This window comes from Lissotriton vulgaris, chromosome 8 (assembly GCF_964263255.1).
Source record: "Lissotriton vulgaris chromosome 8, aLisVul1.2, whole genome shotgun sequence".
In the NCBI taxonomy this organism is placed as follows: Eukaryota; Metazoa; Chordata; class Amphibia; order Caudata; family Salamandridae; genus Lissotriton; species Lissotriton vulgaris.
Genome location: NC_141696.1, coordinates 464,363,374 through 464,379,118, shown reverse-complemented (window position 1 = coordinate 464,379,118; position 15,745 = coordinate 464,363,374). Strand labels below are relative to the sequence as shown.

General features: G+C 42.0%; 1 protein-coding gene across 1 annotated transcript in view; it reads right to left on the bottom strand.

Annotated features, from left to right (window-relative positions):
- Positions 1-1,895: 1,895 nt before the first annotated feature.
- Positions 1,896-15,745, bottom strand: part of METTL21C (methyltransferase 21C, AARS1 lysine) — a 142,425-nt gene continuing 128,575 nt past the window's right edge. Inside the window, exons 3-4 of the mRNA XM_086934238.1 lie at positions 13,993-14,110; positions 1,896-4,658 (exon numbers count right to left, since the gene is read on the bottom strand). Of these exons, the coding sequence (XP_086790364.1) occupies positions 4,246-4,658; positions 13,993-14,110 (531 nt within the window). The 3' untranslated portion in view covers positions 1,896-4,245. The remainder of the gene's footprint in view (positions 4,659-13,992; positions 14,111-15,745) is intronic.

Genomic DNA, 15,745 nt, shown 5'->3' with positions numbered 1-15,745 from the left:
ACTGCTTGCTCCAAAGTGAAGTTAAGATCTAGAAATGACCTATTGACAGGCGAGTCACAAATAGGAAATACAGCCAGTAATGAAACGGTCAGATTTGTGACCACATACAGTAACAAGGCCCATGAGGTTAGGAAATGTCTTGAGAAACACTGGAGTCTTTTACAGACTGACCTTGACATTGCTAAGTCAGTAAAAGATTACCCACAAATTACCTTCAGGAAAGGGAAATCTATGAGTGATCTAGTGAGCCCAGCAAACCTGCCAAGATTAGTGCCCAGAAAAATGAACCCAGTACAGGGATTCTACATCTGTGGCAAATGCAAGGCCTGCAAAAACAGTAAAAACTGCAAAACGGTGAAGCTATCAGCCAAGACTAAACCATTCAAAATACAGAAGCACCTCTCGTGCGAGACAGAGTACGCAGTGTATGCCCTTAAGTGCCCCTGTGAATTATTCTACATAGGGAGTACAGTACATAAAGCGAAAAAAAGAGTACTGGAACATCTGAGGGCCATAAACCACCATGACCAACAATACCCCATTGCCCGTCACTTTTTTAGTGAACACAACCAAAACACGAACTTATTATCGTTTGTGGTGTTGGATAGTGTACCTAAAAGGGAAAGAGGAGGAGACAGAGTCAAGGAATTACGTAGACTTGAATCTAGGTTTATAATTGGATTCCAAACACTGTCTCCATCAGGGCACAATAGTGATGAGGGACTTGCATCTCACCTTGGATAATATCAGCGCTAGGTCGATAATGATGTATAATATAAACTTGTTGTCTTCACAGAAGTCTATGAAATATGTTGGTTTTATCAAATGGGTTATAACAGAAGCTATGATTTTAACTGATATGCTCTCTCATTCTGCAGGTCACGGGTGTTCACTACGGAATGGGTGAATTGAATGAGAGTCACGAGCAAGATATAGAGTGATTCAAGCACAGGATGATTCAAGCGGTATTGCAGGAATGCTAAAATGATTTACTTTTGCACGGTTAAGCCCACTGGGGCACTATGCGCTGCAGAAATGCACGTTACAAATTTTAAGCCCACTGGGGCTCAATGTTTGTGAAAATACCAGTTGACATTAATTTATTGTTGAACTGTTGACATCAACCCACTGAGACGACACATCAGTGAGGTTTCATTGCCCGCAAGCAGTCGGGGTCCAGAGGGCGCTTAATTCAGCAGCACGCGAGTAATCGCCTTGAATATGTAGGTGTGATGCCACTTTGAATTTATTGCGTATAATGTTTAGACTAAGAACGCACCATGAGAACCTACTGAATGAAGTAATTCAGTACATGTCTTTACCGCCGATAAGCAAGTTAACCTAAAACAATGAATTATGGGAAGAGTAGTCCGTTGTGCAGAGAAGCACACGACGTTTTCCGGAATTGTAACGCAAATACCCTGAAATGTTTTTCCGTTTACCTTTGACAATTATGTTTAGTCAATATGGGTATTCCGTGACCGAATATATAAATGCTAAATGAATTGTATCATTGAGAGAGTATGTTTTCACTTATGATTGTTTCACGCAATGGGTCACATGACCAGGTTTGTGTTATTGTATATAACTTTATTGAATGTGCACAACCATTCACTCGTGAGAAAGTGGCGAAGGCTGCGAAACGCGTTGGGTGTTGATGTTGCCAAATAAAAGCACTTGAACAAAGCTGACCTGGGCCTCGACTCTCTGTCAATGATTCATGACGGTAATTTTCTGGATTTAGTGGGGCGAGGCGAAACCCCGTCGAGGCCCGCCACGGAAAAAGAGGCGCAGGCATGAACTTCGCCAAGTTTCTGGAATATATATATATATATATATATATATATATATATATATATATATATATATATATATATATATATATATATCAGAGGAATATGTGATGGATCAATGCGATCAAAATGATTGCAGCATGTTACATCCCAGTCTTTACAACGCAAGTCATTACAACGACTTTCGCTGGAGGGCACTGGACCTAAAAATAGTAAAATGTACTATTCCAACACCAGACTACGTACAGTTGGGAAGATTTTGGAATAGTGAATCTTACTATTCCTTAGGTTATAGCGCCATCCATTGCAAGTCGATGTAAGTCTTGCGTTGTAATGGCTGCGTTGCAACTGCATCGCGGTGTAATCACCGCCACGTAAAGGATGTTTCCCATAACAGAGCTTATTGCACACTTGCCATTATTCCTCACAGGGCATACAGAAGATTTCTCAGTGTCTCTCAAATTTGTGATGGGCGAAGTGTTTATGTGGAGGGATGAGCATATCTGTCCTCAAATGAGATTTTGGGGGCCAGGCTTCATTTGATGATTCTGGTTCCTCTGTCTTAAGTGGTCAGGAAGCTGAGTCTTGGCAGCAAAATCCTAGTAATCTTCAACATTGTAAATTCTTAAAAATAGTGGCTTTACAACCGGTTTGTAATACTGTTCACAGCAGAATCCAAATGTTTGAAAAAGCCATTTGCTAAAAATCTGCAACTGACTAAAGTAGACGAGTAGCCATTTCAACTCCTTCACTGGGTGGTTGAGCTCTGTGTTAGAGGAAGATGACTGAAAACAATGCTTCCTTAATAAGTAAACACCAAAAAAACATTGACAAAGCTAGTAACTCGCCCTTTTAGAGCTGAGACCTATTGGCAAAGACAATGATTGTTTATTTTTGGAATGGGAGGGATTGATCGCAGACCCTTGGGTGCTGCAGACCACAAGGAAATGGGTTTTCAGGAAGATTTTTTAATACCCCCATTGCTCCATACAAACATTTTTGCAACTGTTACTCAGTGGAAGATGGCAGATGGGCTGGGGTTTGGCCGCACTTCCTTGTTTACTAAATGTTTCAGTATCCCTGCTTTCTCTACAACTAAACAATCAGAGGAGCACTTCTGATGATATCTTCGAAAGTATTTCAAGTTAAAAGAAAAATAGGATCTTATATACAGTATATGTTTGTTGTTTGGGACTGTGTAGCTACCAAGGGCAATAAGAGGGCATTGAAAGCACAGCAAAAACCACATTTAGAAAGGTGGTAATGGCATGTTGCGTATAGGTTCGTTTTTCTGTCCAAAGTGTCAGGTTCAGAAGAGTATTTCTTCTTGTGCATATAAGGTTTAATAGAGTATTTTTCTTGCTCCACGAGCTTAGCTGTGGATGAGATGAATTCAGTGGCAATTTTTGGCTTACCAGTCCCAACGCTTAGACACTGATTCACATGTTGGTGATAAACAAACTTTAATCGCGGACCGAAGATTGTAATTGTGAAAGAAGAATCCTTTAGGCGGCTTAACCATCAAGACCAAATAGTCATGCACACATCTTTGTCAGGAAGGTTGCTCAAATGGGACTCATGGTGAATGCTGTTCGGTCAAACAAAGAGTTATCATTCCATTGACCTCCATTGGATCTCATAATGAGTGGTCTGCCTCTTACTGCATTTCTTCCTCCAAACAGAAGTCTAGATACCACTGCTTACCATTCCCCTATTCAGAAATCCCATTGGTAGGAGCGTTTTCTTTATACAGACATGCATTATCTGGAAAATGTTGCCGAAGAGAACTGAGAACATTAGCACTTACTTGGAAGTGACAATAAAGACCTGGACGATTGCCAAACCATGATGTAAGTAACTTCAGGCGGTGCATTATACTGGTTTGCATAAGCAGTCAGCGAACCGATCCCACACTCATTGCATCCTATTTCTTGCTGCTATGGCATCTGGAGGACTCTTCCAAGCATCACGTATAACATAAAAAAATACTACTCATAGGTCAGACTAAAAAAGAACACTCCGCTAACCATGCACAACAAACTCTTTCATGCAACGATTTACTGCATATACTTATGGAGTATAATATATGTGTCACTGGTCCTTATATGGCTATATTTGGCTCCAATGGTTCGTCTGGGATTGAAGTTTCGAGAGGCTTATGCAGAGTCAGACTCTAGAGGGAGGTTTGATTCAAATCTTGCTGTTTAGCTTCAGTATGAATCCTTCTACCTACAGGTTTTCATGCTATTAATTCCTTGTGTTGCCCTCCACTGGCACTGCTGTTGTATAAGAACTTACCATTTTAATTTTGTGGTTTATAAAGGCAGAGTACTTTGTGGAAAATATTGCACACAAAAACCTTTACACAATCCTGGTTATGTGTTTCCCCCTCTTGAACCCACATTATAAAATTATAAACTCTTCTCCCATTTTAAGTTCCACTGTTAATGACCTATGCCTTTGTTCTAAAGGGTTCCACTTTTGCTGTGGCCTTAAACACCTTCACTTCCAGGCTTGGAAATTCTGCCAGCACTGTTGTATCAAATGCAGCGTTGAATTTTTCCAAAAACTCAAAATCTGTGTTTAGTCTGAACTTATTTGCCCATAGTAACACTGTCCCTGGCTGACACAAATACTTCATGGTTGACAGCAACTCGTCCATAAAGTTATGGTGGTAGACGACATCCGCAGCCAAAACGTAGTCATAGAGACAGGTGTCTCTTGGGAATACCCATTCCACGTCACTTCCCCACACCAGCTCTTTTACTTCCGGTTTATGTACACTTTTGTTTCGGGTATTCCTCAATAGGTTGAATTGCAGATTGCCGAGCACATCTGGCATATCGGTTGCTGTAACACATCCTCCTAAATAAAAGAAGAGGAATTGTTTAATATGGGTGCTTCTTTTTTCTTTAAGAACTTTTCTAAAATAAATAATTTTATGTAAAATGTTATGGCTGGTACTATTTCCGTATTATCAGCATTTATAGCAAACAAGCACACATGTAAAAAACTATACATATCGTACACAACTACATAGTTTATCCCAAAACCTAAAGAGATGTTTCAGTCCACATTTTTAGATATTGCAAACTCTTTTAACCATATCATTCCAAGAAAGATAACCAAATAGGTTCAAACATATTCAGTGCCTCTATCATTATAAAAGATTATTCTTCCACTGCAACTTATGGACTCATGTCTGACAGCTGGATGTCGAAGTTTATAGAGCAAGTGTTTTTTAGTGTCATACAACCATAGTCCTTAATGCAGTTTAATAGAAGGACTTTCTGGAAGGTGAAATGCTACACAAAATCGGCAAAAGCATGAGGTGAGAGAGTACTGGACCTCTAAGTGGAACCAAAGCTCATTCATACATGTATTAATATATATACAAAAAGGAAGAAAGGAACCCTGGGTAGTTCCCATATTTAGGTGGGGTGCAGCTCCTATATAGAATACCCCACAACACCAGCACCACTTTGAATCTGCTCACCACAAATGTCTGCTTTTCTAGCAGTTTTTAGTCATAGGATTAGCATAGTGCCATCCATGCCAAGCTAGAAAGTGGCAGAGTATTTTGCCATTTTTACACCAAAGCCTTTAAGCATAGGATTAGTTAGTGTCATCCATGCCGAGTTGAAAAATGACAAAAGACTTCTACCACTCCAGGCACAGTATTACAGCTTTGGATTTGTAAAATACCACTCAAGCCAACGTGGAATGAACAAAAAGACCCCTGGTACGTGTTTTGCTCTTGTTATATGCTCTTCAGAGAGGTAGATCTTAGTCCAGACACAAGAGAGCACCCAGTGAAAGTCAAAATATTACCCTTTTCAGGCTTGGAGTGCTACATTGCTGTGACTTATACTGTGTGCTCCCTTGTGTCTGGACAATATTATACGTTTCTGAAGAGACTCTGAAAACACACACTTGACACATTTAATTCAAGATTATTAGGAAACACACGGCAAAAGGTGGCAAACATTGTGAATAATCAATGCCAGATGCAATCTTTAAAACATTAGACATTGATGGAAGGTTTGATCGCCCAACACAGATCGCCCAACACCTATTTCCTTACACTGTAAGAGCAGCTACAGATTGGCTTTGGCTTGAGCAAATATTCAGCAGTATCTTCCTATACTGGCACCAGTCCCCCCATATTTTGGAATGTTTTTGTGGACACCTCTGAGCCTGGTAAACCGGCAACTCTAGTGTCATACAATGAGCCATACTTTTTCACCAGGTCTCCAGACATTGGGAGCTCAACCATCGGCCACCTGGTGATATCAGGCTTGGTCGTCACCCGGCCAGCCTAACCAAGGTCTACCGTACTTGTTAGAGACAGCGTCAGTGTTTAGGTGCAACAGTGTAAATATTTCCAATCCACCATCATATCAAAGACCTTCTCAAAATCATCCATGAAAGGCACCAAAAGGCAACCACTTGATTCGCATTGGCCAAGGCGTCATAAATGATGCCTTATGTTATGTCTAGTAGTTCTGTCTGGCATCAATCCTGACTGGTCAGGGCAAACCAGAGAGCAGTTTAATTACACCAAGTGATTAGCCAGGGTTGTTGCCAAGATCTTTACTTTGATATTTAGGAGTGAGATGAGACGTTAGGAGGATCACCTCTCGGTGGCCTCCACAGCTTGGGACTCACCACAATTTCTGCTAGTCTCCAATCAAACAGAAACTCTCCAATGATCATTGCTTCCTCCAACAAACTCTTAATAAGATTCACTTTTTTGGTTGAGAGGCTTTTCATAATAATTAATCAGGGAACACATATGGCCCTGTGGGTTTTAACTGGTTGTAGCTGACCCTTGATAGCCACAACCTCTTCACTTGTAATGCCGACTTCCAAGAGCTTGCATTCCCAGGGGTTGGACACTTCAGTGAAAGATTATTCCCCAAGCTCTTTTAGAGCTTCAGAGATGGGAGATTCCTTCTGCTTGTAAATATCCCTATAAAATAATGCAAACGTACATGCAATGTCACTGGTATCAGTGACTAGTATATCTTGTTAGTCAATCACTTACGTAACGTGACTGATTTGTTCAGAATTATTTGTTATTGGTGGTTTTAGTTTCTTCCCATTGTATAGCTAAAGAGTGCACCTCTCATAGTGGCCTTATAAGTCACCCAGAGTACACCAGATTAGTCTACTGTATCTCAATTGCAGTCAAACTACTTGTTTCTTCTACTATGTGAGATTTACACAATGGGGGTCGATTCCGATTCAGGAGAAAAAACGTCCGTACGATTCGCATCCGGAGCCCTCTCCGTACGAATTGTACCCGTCCGTTCGAGTTGCGTAGTATGATCCGTATTTCGTGAATCCGTCCGAATCGTCGCGATCTGTGCGTATTGCAAGGCTGAAACCGTGAACCGTACGACTCGTACACATGCCGTACGACCCGACGAGTACGATCCGGAACGGGGTATGAGGACGCGATTCGTACGGTCCACGTCAAGTAAGGGCAATTGGTACGGAAAAGCACACAATCACTTACACACCGTACGGTCCGTACGCACCATGATCATGGGGTACGGTGCGTACCCCTGTGATCATCGGGTGTACGCATCGTACCCCTGCGATCGCAGGGTGTACGCACCGTACACCCTGCGAACATGGGGTACGGTGCGCACCCCTCATGATCGCAGGGGTACGTACCATACCGCTGTGATCATGGGGGGTAGGAACCGTACCCCGGGGGGCCGTTCCGTACCTGTTTCGAGGCGAACTCTGCTTTTACAGCTGTTTTCGGCTGTCGTAGGAAAAGGGTCGTACGGTGCGTACCCGACACGAATCGTACTTGCTGGGTGGAAAAAACCAGCCGCGAACCGTACGGATGTCGCGTACAGCGGGTTTCGAGGGAGAATCGTGCGGACATTTGAATCGTACGGTCTTTGTACGATTCGTGTGGAGTCCTGCTCCCGGTACGAATCGTACTTCGTCGTACATGCGGGGGACGTGGCAGGGTACGATTCGTACGGGAAAATTGCTCCGAACGGCTATTCAGAGCGGTTTTCCCCGAATCAGAATCAACCCCTTTGTGTCATTTAGCCTCTAGGCATTAAGATGCCAGCCAGACCTTTTCGTCACAGGTCTCAATTCTATGGTCAGCACCATTGATTAGTGTGTGTGTGACCTGATAAGGTCAGTATCTGAATATTAACTGCTTTCTTCACATCAGCATTCTGCACCAACAGGTACTCTATTCTTTAAAGCATTTTATGATTGGCATAATAACATGTAAAACATTGTTATTTGGGGGAAAATGCTCGCCAGACATCTGCCAGGCTGAGAGCATTGAAGAATCTACCAAGGGAACTTCGGCCTCGCTGTGTGACACCCAAACTTTCTTATAATCTAAGCAACAGACAACCACCTTATTGAGATACTACATAATGCCCCTTAATATCCACCACAGTTTTTTTTTTGTAAGGGAAGGCAAAGATAAATAAGGATGGCCACCCTCCTTAAGCCCCAGGTAAACCCTGCATGGACCATCTGGGAGAAACAGTATCTCACCAGAAATTGGCACTTACTACCAATGAGTGGATTTCCTGATTAGAATGATGTCTGCATTTAGTGGCTGACTTAGACTTTTTAAGTACAGTAATTACTTTGTCAGGATGACAGAGTAAAATACTCAGCCGCTCTGGCAGAGTAACCATAATCCGAATTTAGAGATGTCCGCTGGCCCGGTGGTTTAACTGACGGGTCAGTCAACATGAAGATACATCCCATTACATTTTGTGAATATTTTTGGAGTTACAAAAACAAAATCCCAAAGTATCTTGGTTTTGAACAAAAAAACAAATGGTCCCCACACAAGTGGAGTTGTCGCTAATGGAGTAGGGGCCATTTTGCAATTTTCACTGCCCTTTACTGCCAGGTTTGACCCGGCAGTGATGGGCAGTGAAAACTGTCCATTCGCACACCCACTATAAAAAGGGTGGGAAGTCGAATGGCCAAGCCTCTGACGACCCTTACTCCATTGGGTCCTACAAAACGTATGGGGGCTGACTTAGAGATTGGTGGAGAGGGTACTCTGACGCAATGGCAAAAGAGTACTCTCTCTACCAAACTAAAGGTCTGCCTGTAATAAGTATGTCAGCAACAGAGATTACACTGTATCTGTCACTGACATACTCCTCCGATGGCCTGATTGAGTAAGGGCTGTTGGAGGTTTGGTGATTTGACCGCAAACCCGATTTACAGTGAGCAGTCTAATGTCCAGTTTTCACTGCCGCTTACCGCCACATAAAAGGTGAAACCAAGTGGTAGGGACACCGATAACTGCAACATGACCCCCACACCATGGGTGACAATTACTGTAGTGTGAGCTTTCATTAGTTTTTGTGTTTTAAAAATAAAAATCCCGCTAGAGGATTTTGTTTTTGAAAATACAAAAGCATGGTAAAAGTTTCAATAACTGTACCATCATTTAGATGGTAAACTTTTAGGGCCTCAGTAATGAGAAGTGTTGCATCGCTGGGTGAAAGCTGCAATGTAATACTTCTCAGTGCACCCTCCTTGCGACACCATTGATGTGTCATATTTACTGTATGACGCATCATGTCACAAGGAATGACAGATACGTCAGTATTACTGACGTATCTGTCAGCGCAATTATGGCGCATTGCTGGAGTTGTGTCGGAAGCGTAACGCAACTCGAGAAATGTTCCTTTCACATGGGGCAAGCCCCATGTGAAAGGGCCTGCACCACCCTTACGCCTGCCATGAGGCAGGCATTAGGTTTTGACGCATTGGCGTCCTAGAAGTGGCGAAGTGAAATCTTATAGATTTCATTGCGCCAATCCTATGCGGGACCCTTTCTTGCGGGGGAACGCCCACCCTGCATGCATTATACCTGACACATGTGTAATGTAGCGCAGGGGTTTACGAAGTGACGATTTTGCCTAGATGAGTCACTTCGTAAATATGGCGCAACATGATGCATTACTTATGCTAAAAGTGAAGCAAAGGCGGCGCAAAAGTGACGCAGACCTTCATAAATAAGGCCCATAATACATTGACATAAACCATTGCAGTTCATGTCAATGTTAAGAGATGACCCTGGGGTGGCAGAGATTGCTAAAAATGTGGCTGGCATAGGACCCTCAGTATGGCGGGAGTAAAGTACTCCCCCATACCAACTGATTTACCTCAGTGTACAAAGTAGTCTCTGTTGATTAGGTATTTAAGGACCACCCATCTGTTAATTAGACAGGTGGACCTTCAGTTTGGCAGACAGGGTACTCAGTCGCCGTCTTTGGAAAAGATAATGAGAGACCCAGTCTCATAGTGTAATCACTGCATAGCTCCACTAAGTATGACATGATAATGTTACGCAGTGAACAATAACTGAAATTGAGTTGATATATTGCATTATTTATTGAATCAAATATTTTGTTTATTTATTCCATTGACTCACTCCATGGCCCTTGACTTGTGCCAACAAACGAGTTATCTTTCTAAAGGTAGGCAGACAAAATATCGATTTTTAAATATCGACATACAATAATGTTGATGTTTAAATATCGAAGGGACAGAATATAGAAGGTAAGTAATATCAATATTTTTAATATCGATGGGACAGAATTTCGAAGGTAAGTAATATCGATTTTGTTAATATCGATGTTAGTAATATCGATGTTACTAATATCGATGTTAGTAATATCGATGTTACTAATATCGATTTTTATATAATTTCTATGTATATTATTATGTTTTTAATATGCCTTTTTTAATGTAATTAAAGTAAATTTTGTATGTTAGTACCGTAGCGGGTTGAGGGTTTATAGGGGAATAGGGTGGGAAGTAATTTAATTATACTAAATGAATGATTAATTTTTAGGATTTATAAATTAATTTTAATTAATTGGTCATTAATTTTTATTAATTGGTAATTCATTTTAATTAATTGATTAATTGATAATTATGTTCTGTAGCGGGTTATGGGTTTATAGGGGAATAGGGTGGGAAGTAATTTAAATGTAATTAAGTAATACTTTATTTAAATTAATTGTTTTTCTTAATGATATTATTGTTAATTAATTATTAATTGGTAATGAATTTATTATTAGTTTATTTTTACTTAATTATTTATTGGAATTATGTTTTTAATAATTATGTATTGGTATTTGTAAATAGTTTATATTTATTTAATATTTATTTTTTAAAATATTTTAAAATATTTATTTATTTATAAGTATGTTACTTTTAACTTCTACGCTATCCAACACTTTCCCTACTGTTGCACTCACTGCAGTGGGAATAGTAATTTTTACCCCTACGCTATCCAACACTTTCCCTACTGTTGCACTCTCTGCAGTTGGAATCGTATTTTTTACCCCTACGCTATCCAACACTTTCCCTATTGTTGCACTCTCTGGAGTGGGAATAGTAATTTTTACCCCTACGCTATCCAACACTTTCCCTACTGTTGCACTCTCTGGAGTGGGAATAGTAATTGTTACCCCTACGCTATCCAACACTTTCCCTACTGTTGCACTCTCTGGAGTTGGAATAGTAATTGTTACCCCTACGCTGTCCAACACTTTCCCTACTGTTGCACTCTCTGGAGTTGGAATAGTAATTTTTACCCCTACACTATCCAACACTTTCCCTACTGTTGCACTCTCTGGGGTGGGAATAGTAATTTTTACCCCTACACTATCCAACACTTTCCCTACTGTTGCACTCTCTGGAGTGGGAATAGTAATTTTTACCCCTACGCTATCCAACATGTACTTACTTTTTTTTTTTTTTACATTGTTAATAATTTGTATTTATATTATTATTTTATGTGTATAGATTTATTTGTAATTTGTAATATTTTCATTTATGTATAAGTTATTAAAATTATTTTTAAAGGTTATTATTAAGGAACTATATATTATGTATTATATGTACATGTATATTTTTTTTAATTAAATGATGTATATTATTTAATAATTTTAAATATTATAACATCTTTTTAACTATGTTTATTACATTTATAAGTATTATTTAATTTATATTACATATTAATTTTTTCCCGAGATTTTTGTACTTACCTTTTTGGAGATAGGATGTCGATATTTTTGTAATCAACATTTTTGTTGCGATATTTTTGTAGGTCGATAGTTTGTATAACGACATTTTGTCAGACTTCCTTTTCTAAATACTGTATAGAACATCCTAAAACCAGTAAAAATACAAATATTCCATTCTCTATTCACGATATTTTTGTGAATTAAATAGTCAGAGAAAGAAGAAAATGATGCCATGGTGGTATGGAGGTGGTTCCCGGATAAAGACCAAGAGCTGTGTGATGGAGGTCAACCACTCTGGCAACATGAGACAGCCCTTTGTCATTGTGCACACACGTGATCTGTGTTCGTCCATGACAATAAAAACCAACACCAGGGATCCAGACATTTTTGCACCTCGGGTACTCAAGGCAGGGGTGCATGTCCATCATCATGCCAGGGACTTTTCTTTGCCACCAATGATGGCACATACTCTGTCAGACAAAGTCTAAATCAGGCACATAGTCTTTTTCTTTAGCAGGGCTAGACCTCAAATGACGTAGCGGTGGCGGACAAGATGGCCGCTCCCTAGGATGGCTCAGTTAGCCTGGGAGTAACATCTGGCACAATCCTGCAATGCGAGGCATTAGATTCACAGAATGAGTGAAGATATCGCCGCAAGAGATAGCCAGCACTCAAACTAGTCCGGTTTGAAGTGCAAGAAACTTGCTGAAGGGAGGTAGGGTGGACGCTTAGGATAGACCCGGGATTTGGTGCAAGATGGCAGCCTATGAAATTCCTACAGCAGTGTGGATAGCTACAGCTGAAGCAAGAGCCTTGCCTGCAGCTTCGCTGCTGTGGTGGCATCAGCCGACCGGGGAATATCCCTGACGTCCGATGGACCCTCGGACTGTTACATAACCAGAGGGAGATGAGGCGATCCATGACCTGTGGGGCAAAACATTAAATATGCTCTGTGAGCAGATCTGAGCCACACAAGTCTGATAGGAGAGACTCAGTGCCAGCTAAGATGGAGGCATACAGCCGCGAGAGCAGATTCTGAGGAGAAGTGACACCCGCAAGGTTCCCGGCAACACCAGCAGAATGTGTAACAGTGTGGAGAGTGAGGTCAAAGGTGGAATCCCTCCAGCAAAGGTTGACTTATCAGAGTCTGTTCGCCCCAGGGGAGGCGGTATCGAGGAAGTGCAGCGACGTACAAAGCCGGCCAATTATGTGGGCTCAGCAACCTTAGGACCTCATAGGGGGAATATTTGACCCCGATCTGAGCTGCATAAACCCACAGGGTGACGTGACAGAGGGCTACGGCAGAAGTAGCTGCTGCATAAGGTAGGAGATGGCGGGGGACTCAGAAGACAGTGGTACCTGTCCTCCAAATGGCAGACCCTCTGCACTGCGGCTGGTGGTTACGGAGCAGCCCAGCGGGCTTCCTCCAGTCACTGATGAGGAAACATCTGTGGGCAGAGTGGCCTCCAAGCAGAATGAGGGCGAGATGATTCTGGCACGGCTGCACTGGATGTCCCAGAAATTACACCCTGCCTGACCTTAACATGATGACCAACCATCTCGGCCACATCGAGTATCAATGCTACTTGACTGAGACCAGGAAGCACGTCCCTTGCTGCCACTGGAGGAGAGCTCCTCGCTAGTGGGTCTTGCTGGGAAGCTGGCTTGATCTCCTGGAGTAACACCAGTAACACCAGGACCGGTGCCTTTCAAAGAACTTTGACGAAGCCCCCCTGGACGGATACCATAACTGTTTTTACTTACCTCGGAGCCTGAGCAACCTTGGCCGATGCCCGGTGGAGCTGTCCTATACAGCTATAGAGGAGTTTTGGCTCTGGCTCACCCCCTCTGCCGACACCTACCCAGCCGGACATCTGACATTGTTTTCCTTGTTGCCCCATTGTGTTTCCTTCCCTACCCCGCATCTCGGGTTTTGGTTTTCTCCTATGTCTCTACGGGAAGCCTGAAATTGATGTAACTATGTATCCTGTAAAGCTCTGACCCTCATGAAAAGTGCTCTGATACCTCCGGGTCTAGACAGCGCTATGTAAAACTTTGCAAATAAATAAACATGATGGTTCCCAATGTGCCTTAGGGTAACAATCAATAAAATTACATTGATTTAGAATGTTATTTATACTGACCTAGTATGCTCGCCACAATGGCTAAAAGACCTGTTCCGGAGCCGATTTCAAGTATTTTTTTGTCTTTGAGATCAAGTTCTTCTCTCTTGTCTTCTAGATACTGGCATAAGGCCATGGCCTGAAAGATACAACAAAGTTCAAGTGGGTTATTCTTGGAATGTTTCTAACCTGTAAATCATGGACACCGATGAACTATTTTAAGGCAATACCAAAAACAAAGTAATTTCCGAACATGGACTTCATATGAAATAGCAATCTACAATTTCATTACAATCTTTTAAAAATGCTGTCAAATATCTATTACATATTCTAATGTTCATGATATCTCAGGGCACCTTATCTAGATCCTACACGTTTCAGGTACTCTTACAAATATGCATCTTAAATCTGTAGCCGAAACACGTGAAAGGTGCCAGATTTTCATTAAACCCCAATCCCCCCTTCTTTCTTTATTTTGCATATTTCATACCGTTCCCCGGAGGACCCAAAGTCAACATTTAGAATGATGAGCCATTTTTGGACATAAAATCATGTGTCTGGATCAAATATTTCCGGATGACACCATTAAAAAGTAAGCCTTTCAAAGGGCATCTGAACCGCCTTAACAAGGCTGCTTTTCAAGCTGTCCCTCTCCAGCACCGACGACGGCTGAAATGCCAGAAACCGGTCCCCGGTAGCTTGTTTCCTTCCCAGTATAAGAATTGGCTTGGTAGTTTGGTTTGCCCTGTTCCCATCATGCACTGGGACAGGAACAGACTAATTTGCATGTAGCCAGGTTCTGAGCTGGGATGGTGCAGTGAGCTAAAAAAACGGTGATGGATCAAGCCCTGATCTTTGGACTGGGTAAGAGTGGTCTGCTTAATTCAGACACTCTGTTCATCACCACCCCCTTTTCTGAACCACCCCCTTTTCTGAATCCTCTCCAGCACCTGGTTATGGAGATGATTATTTATGTAGGGGCGGTGGCTGTTTTTAACCCCTCCCCTGCTGGTGACGGAACCCCTCCGTCATCAGCAGTGGTCGCGCTGTGCTGATGACGGAGCGCTCGGCACGCCTGCGCGGCACGGATTCCGCGCCTGCGCTGAGCGGGCGGGGCCATGACGGAACCGCTCCGTCATGAGCACAGCGCAACCGCGGCTGGTGACGGAGCCGTTCCGTCACCAGCATGCGCCCGCCGAGCAGCCGCCCCGCCCCCGTAGCACTGCGGCGGAATAGCCGCCGCAGTGAAGGGGTTAAGCCAATTTAATTAAACTTCTTTTCACCGTTCATTGCAACATGGTGAAGATTGGCAGCAGGAACCTCTGATCATTCATATAAAAACTCCAGTTACTAGAAGTGTCCATTATGCATGAGAAGACAGCTCAGTGTGTTGAAAACTAACTGCAGACATCAGTGGGCGATATGCAATTGATAGGATATGAATCCCACGGTTGCTTTTATTCCTTAGCAGGTCAAAAAAACTCTAGTAGAAAGGAAATTTGTAATAGGAAAACCTGTTAATTTCAGTGCCAAAATTTGAGAGAACTATGGTATCAGGAGCTATATAAATACACTTTAGGAATGTAAGAAGGGAAGGTTTAATTGAATATTTATGGCTGATTTACCACTGATTTAACAGGCATGTGACACACTCTATGGCACTCTTTAGCACAGAGCTGCTGGCCTCCAAGTTGATCTTGCCCTATTGTTATGTGTTGGTTCTGTGGCTGTTTCCATTAGCCTGTAACTTTGTTTGGTAGATATAATGAGGGTT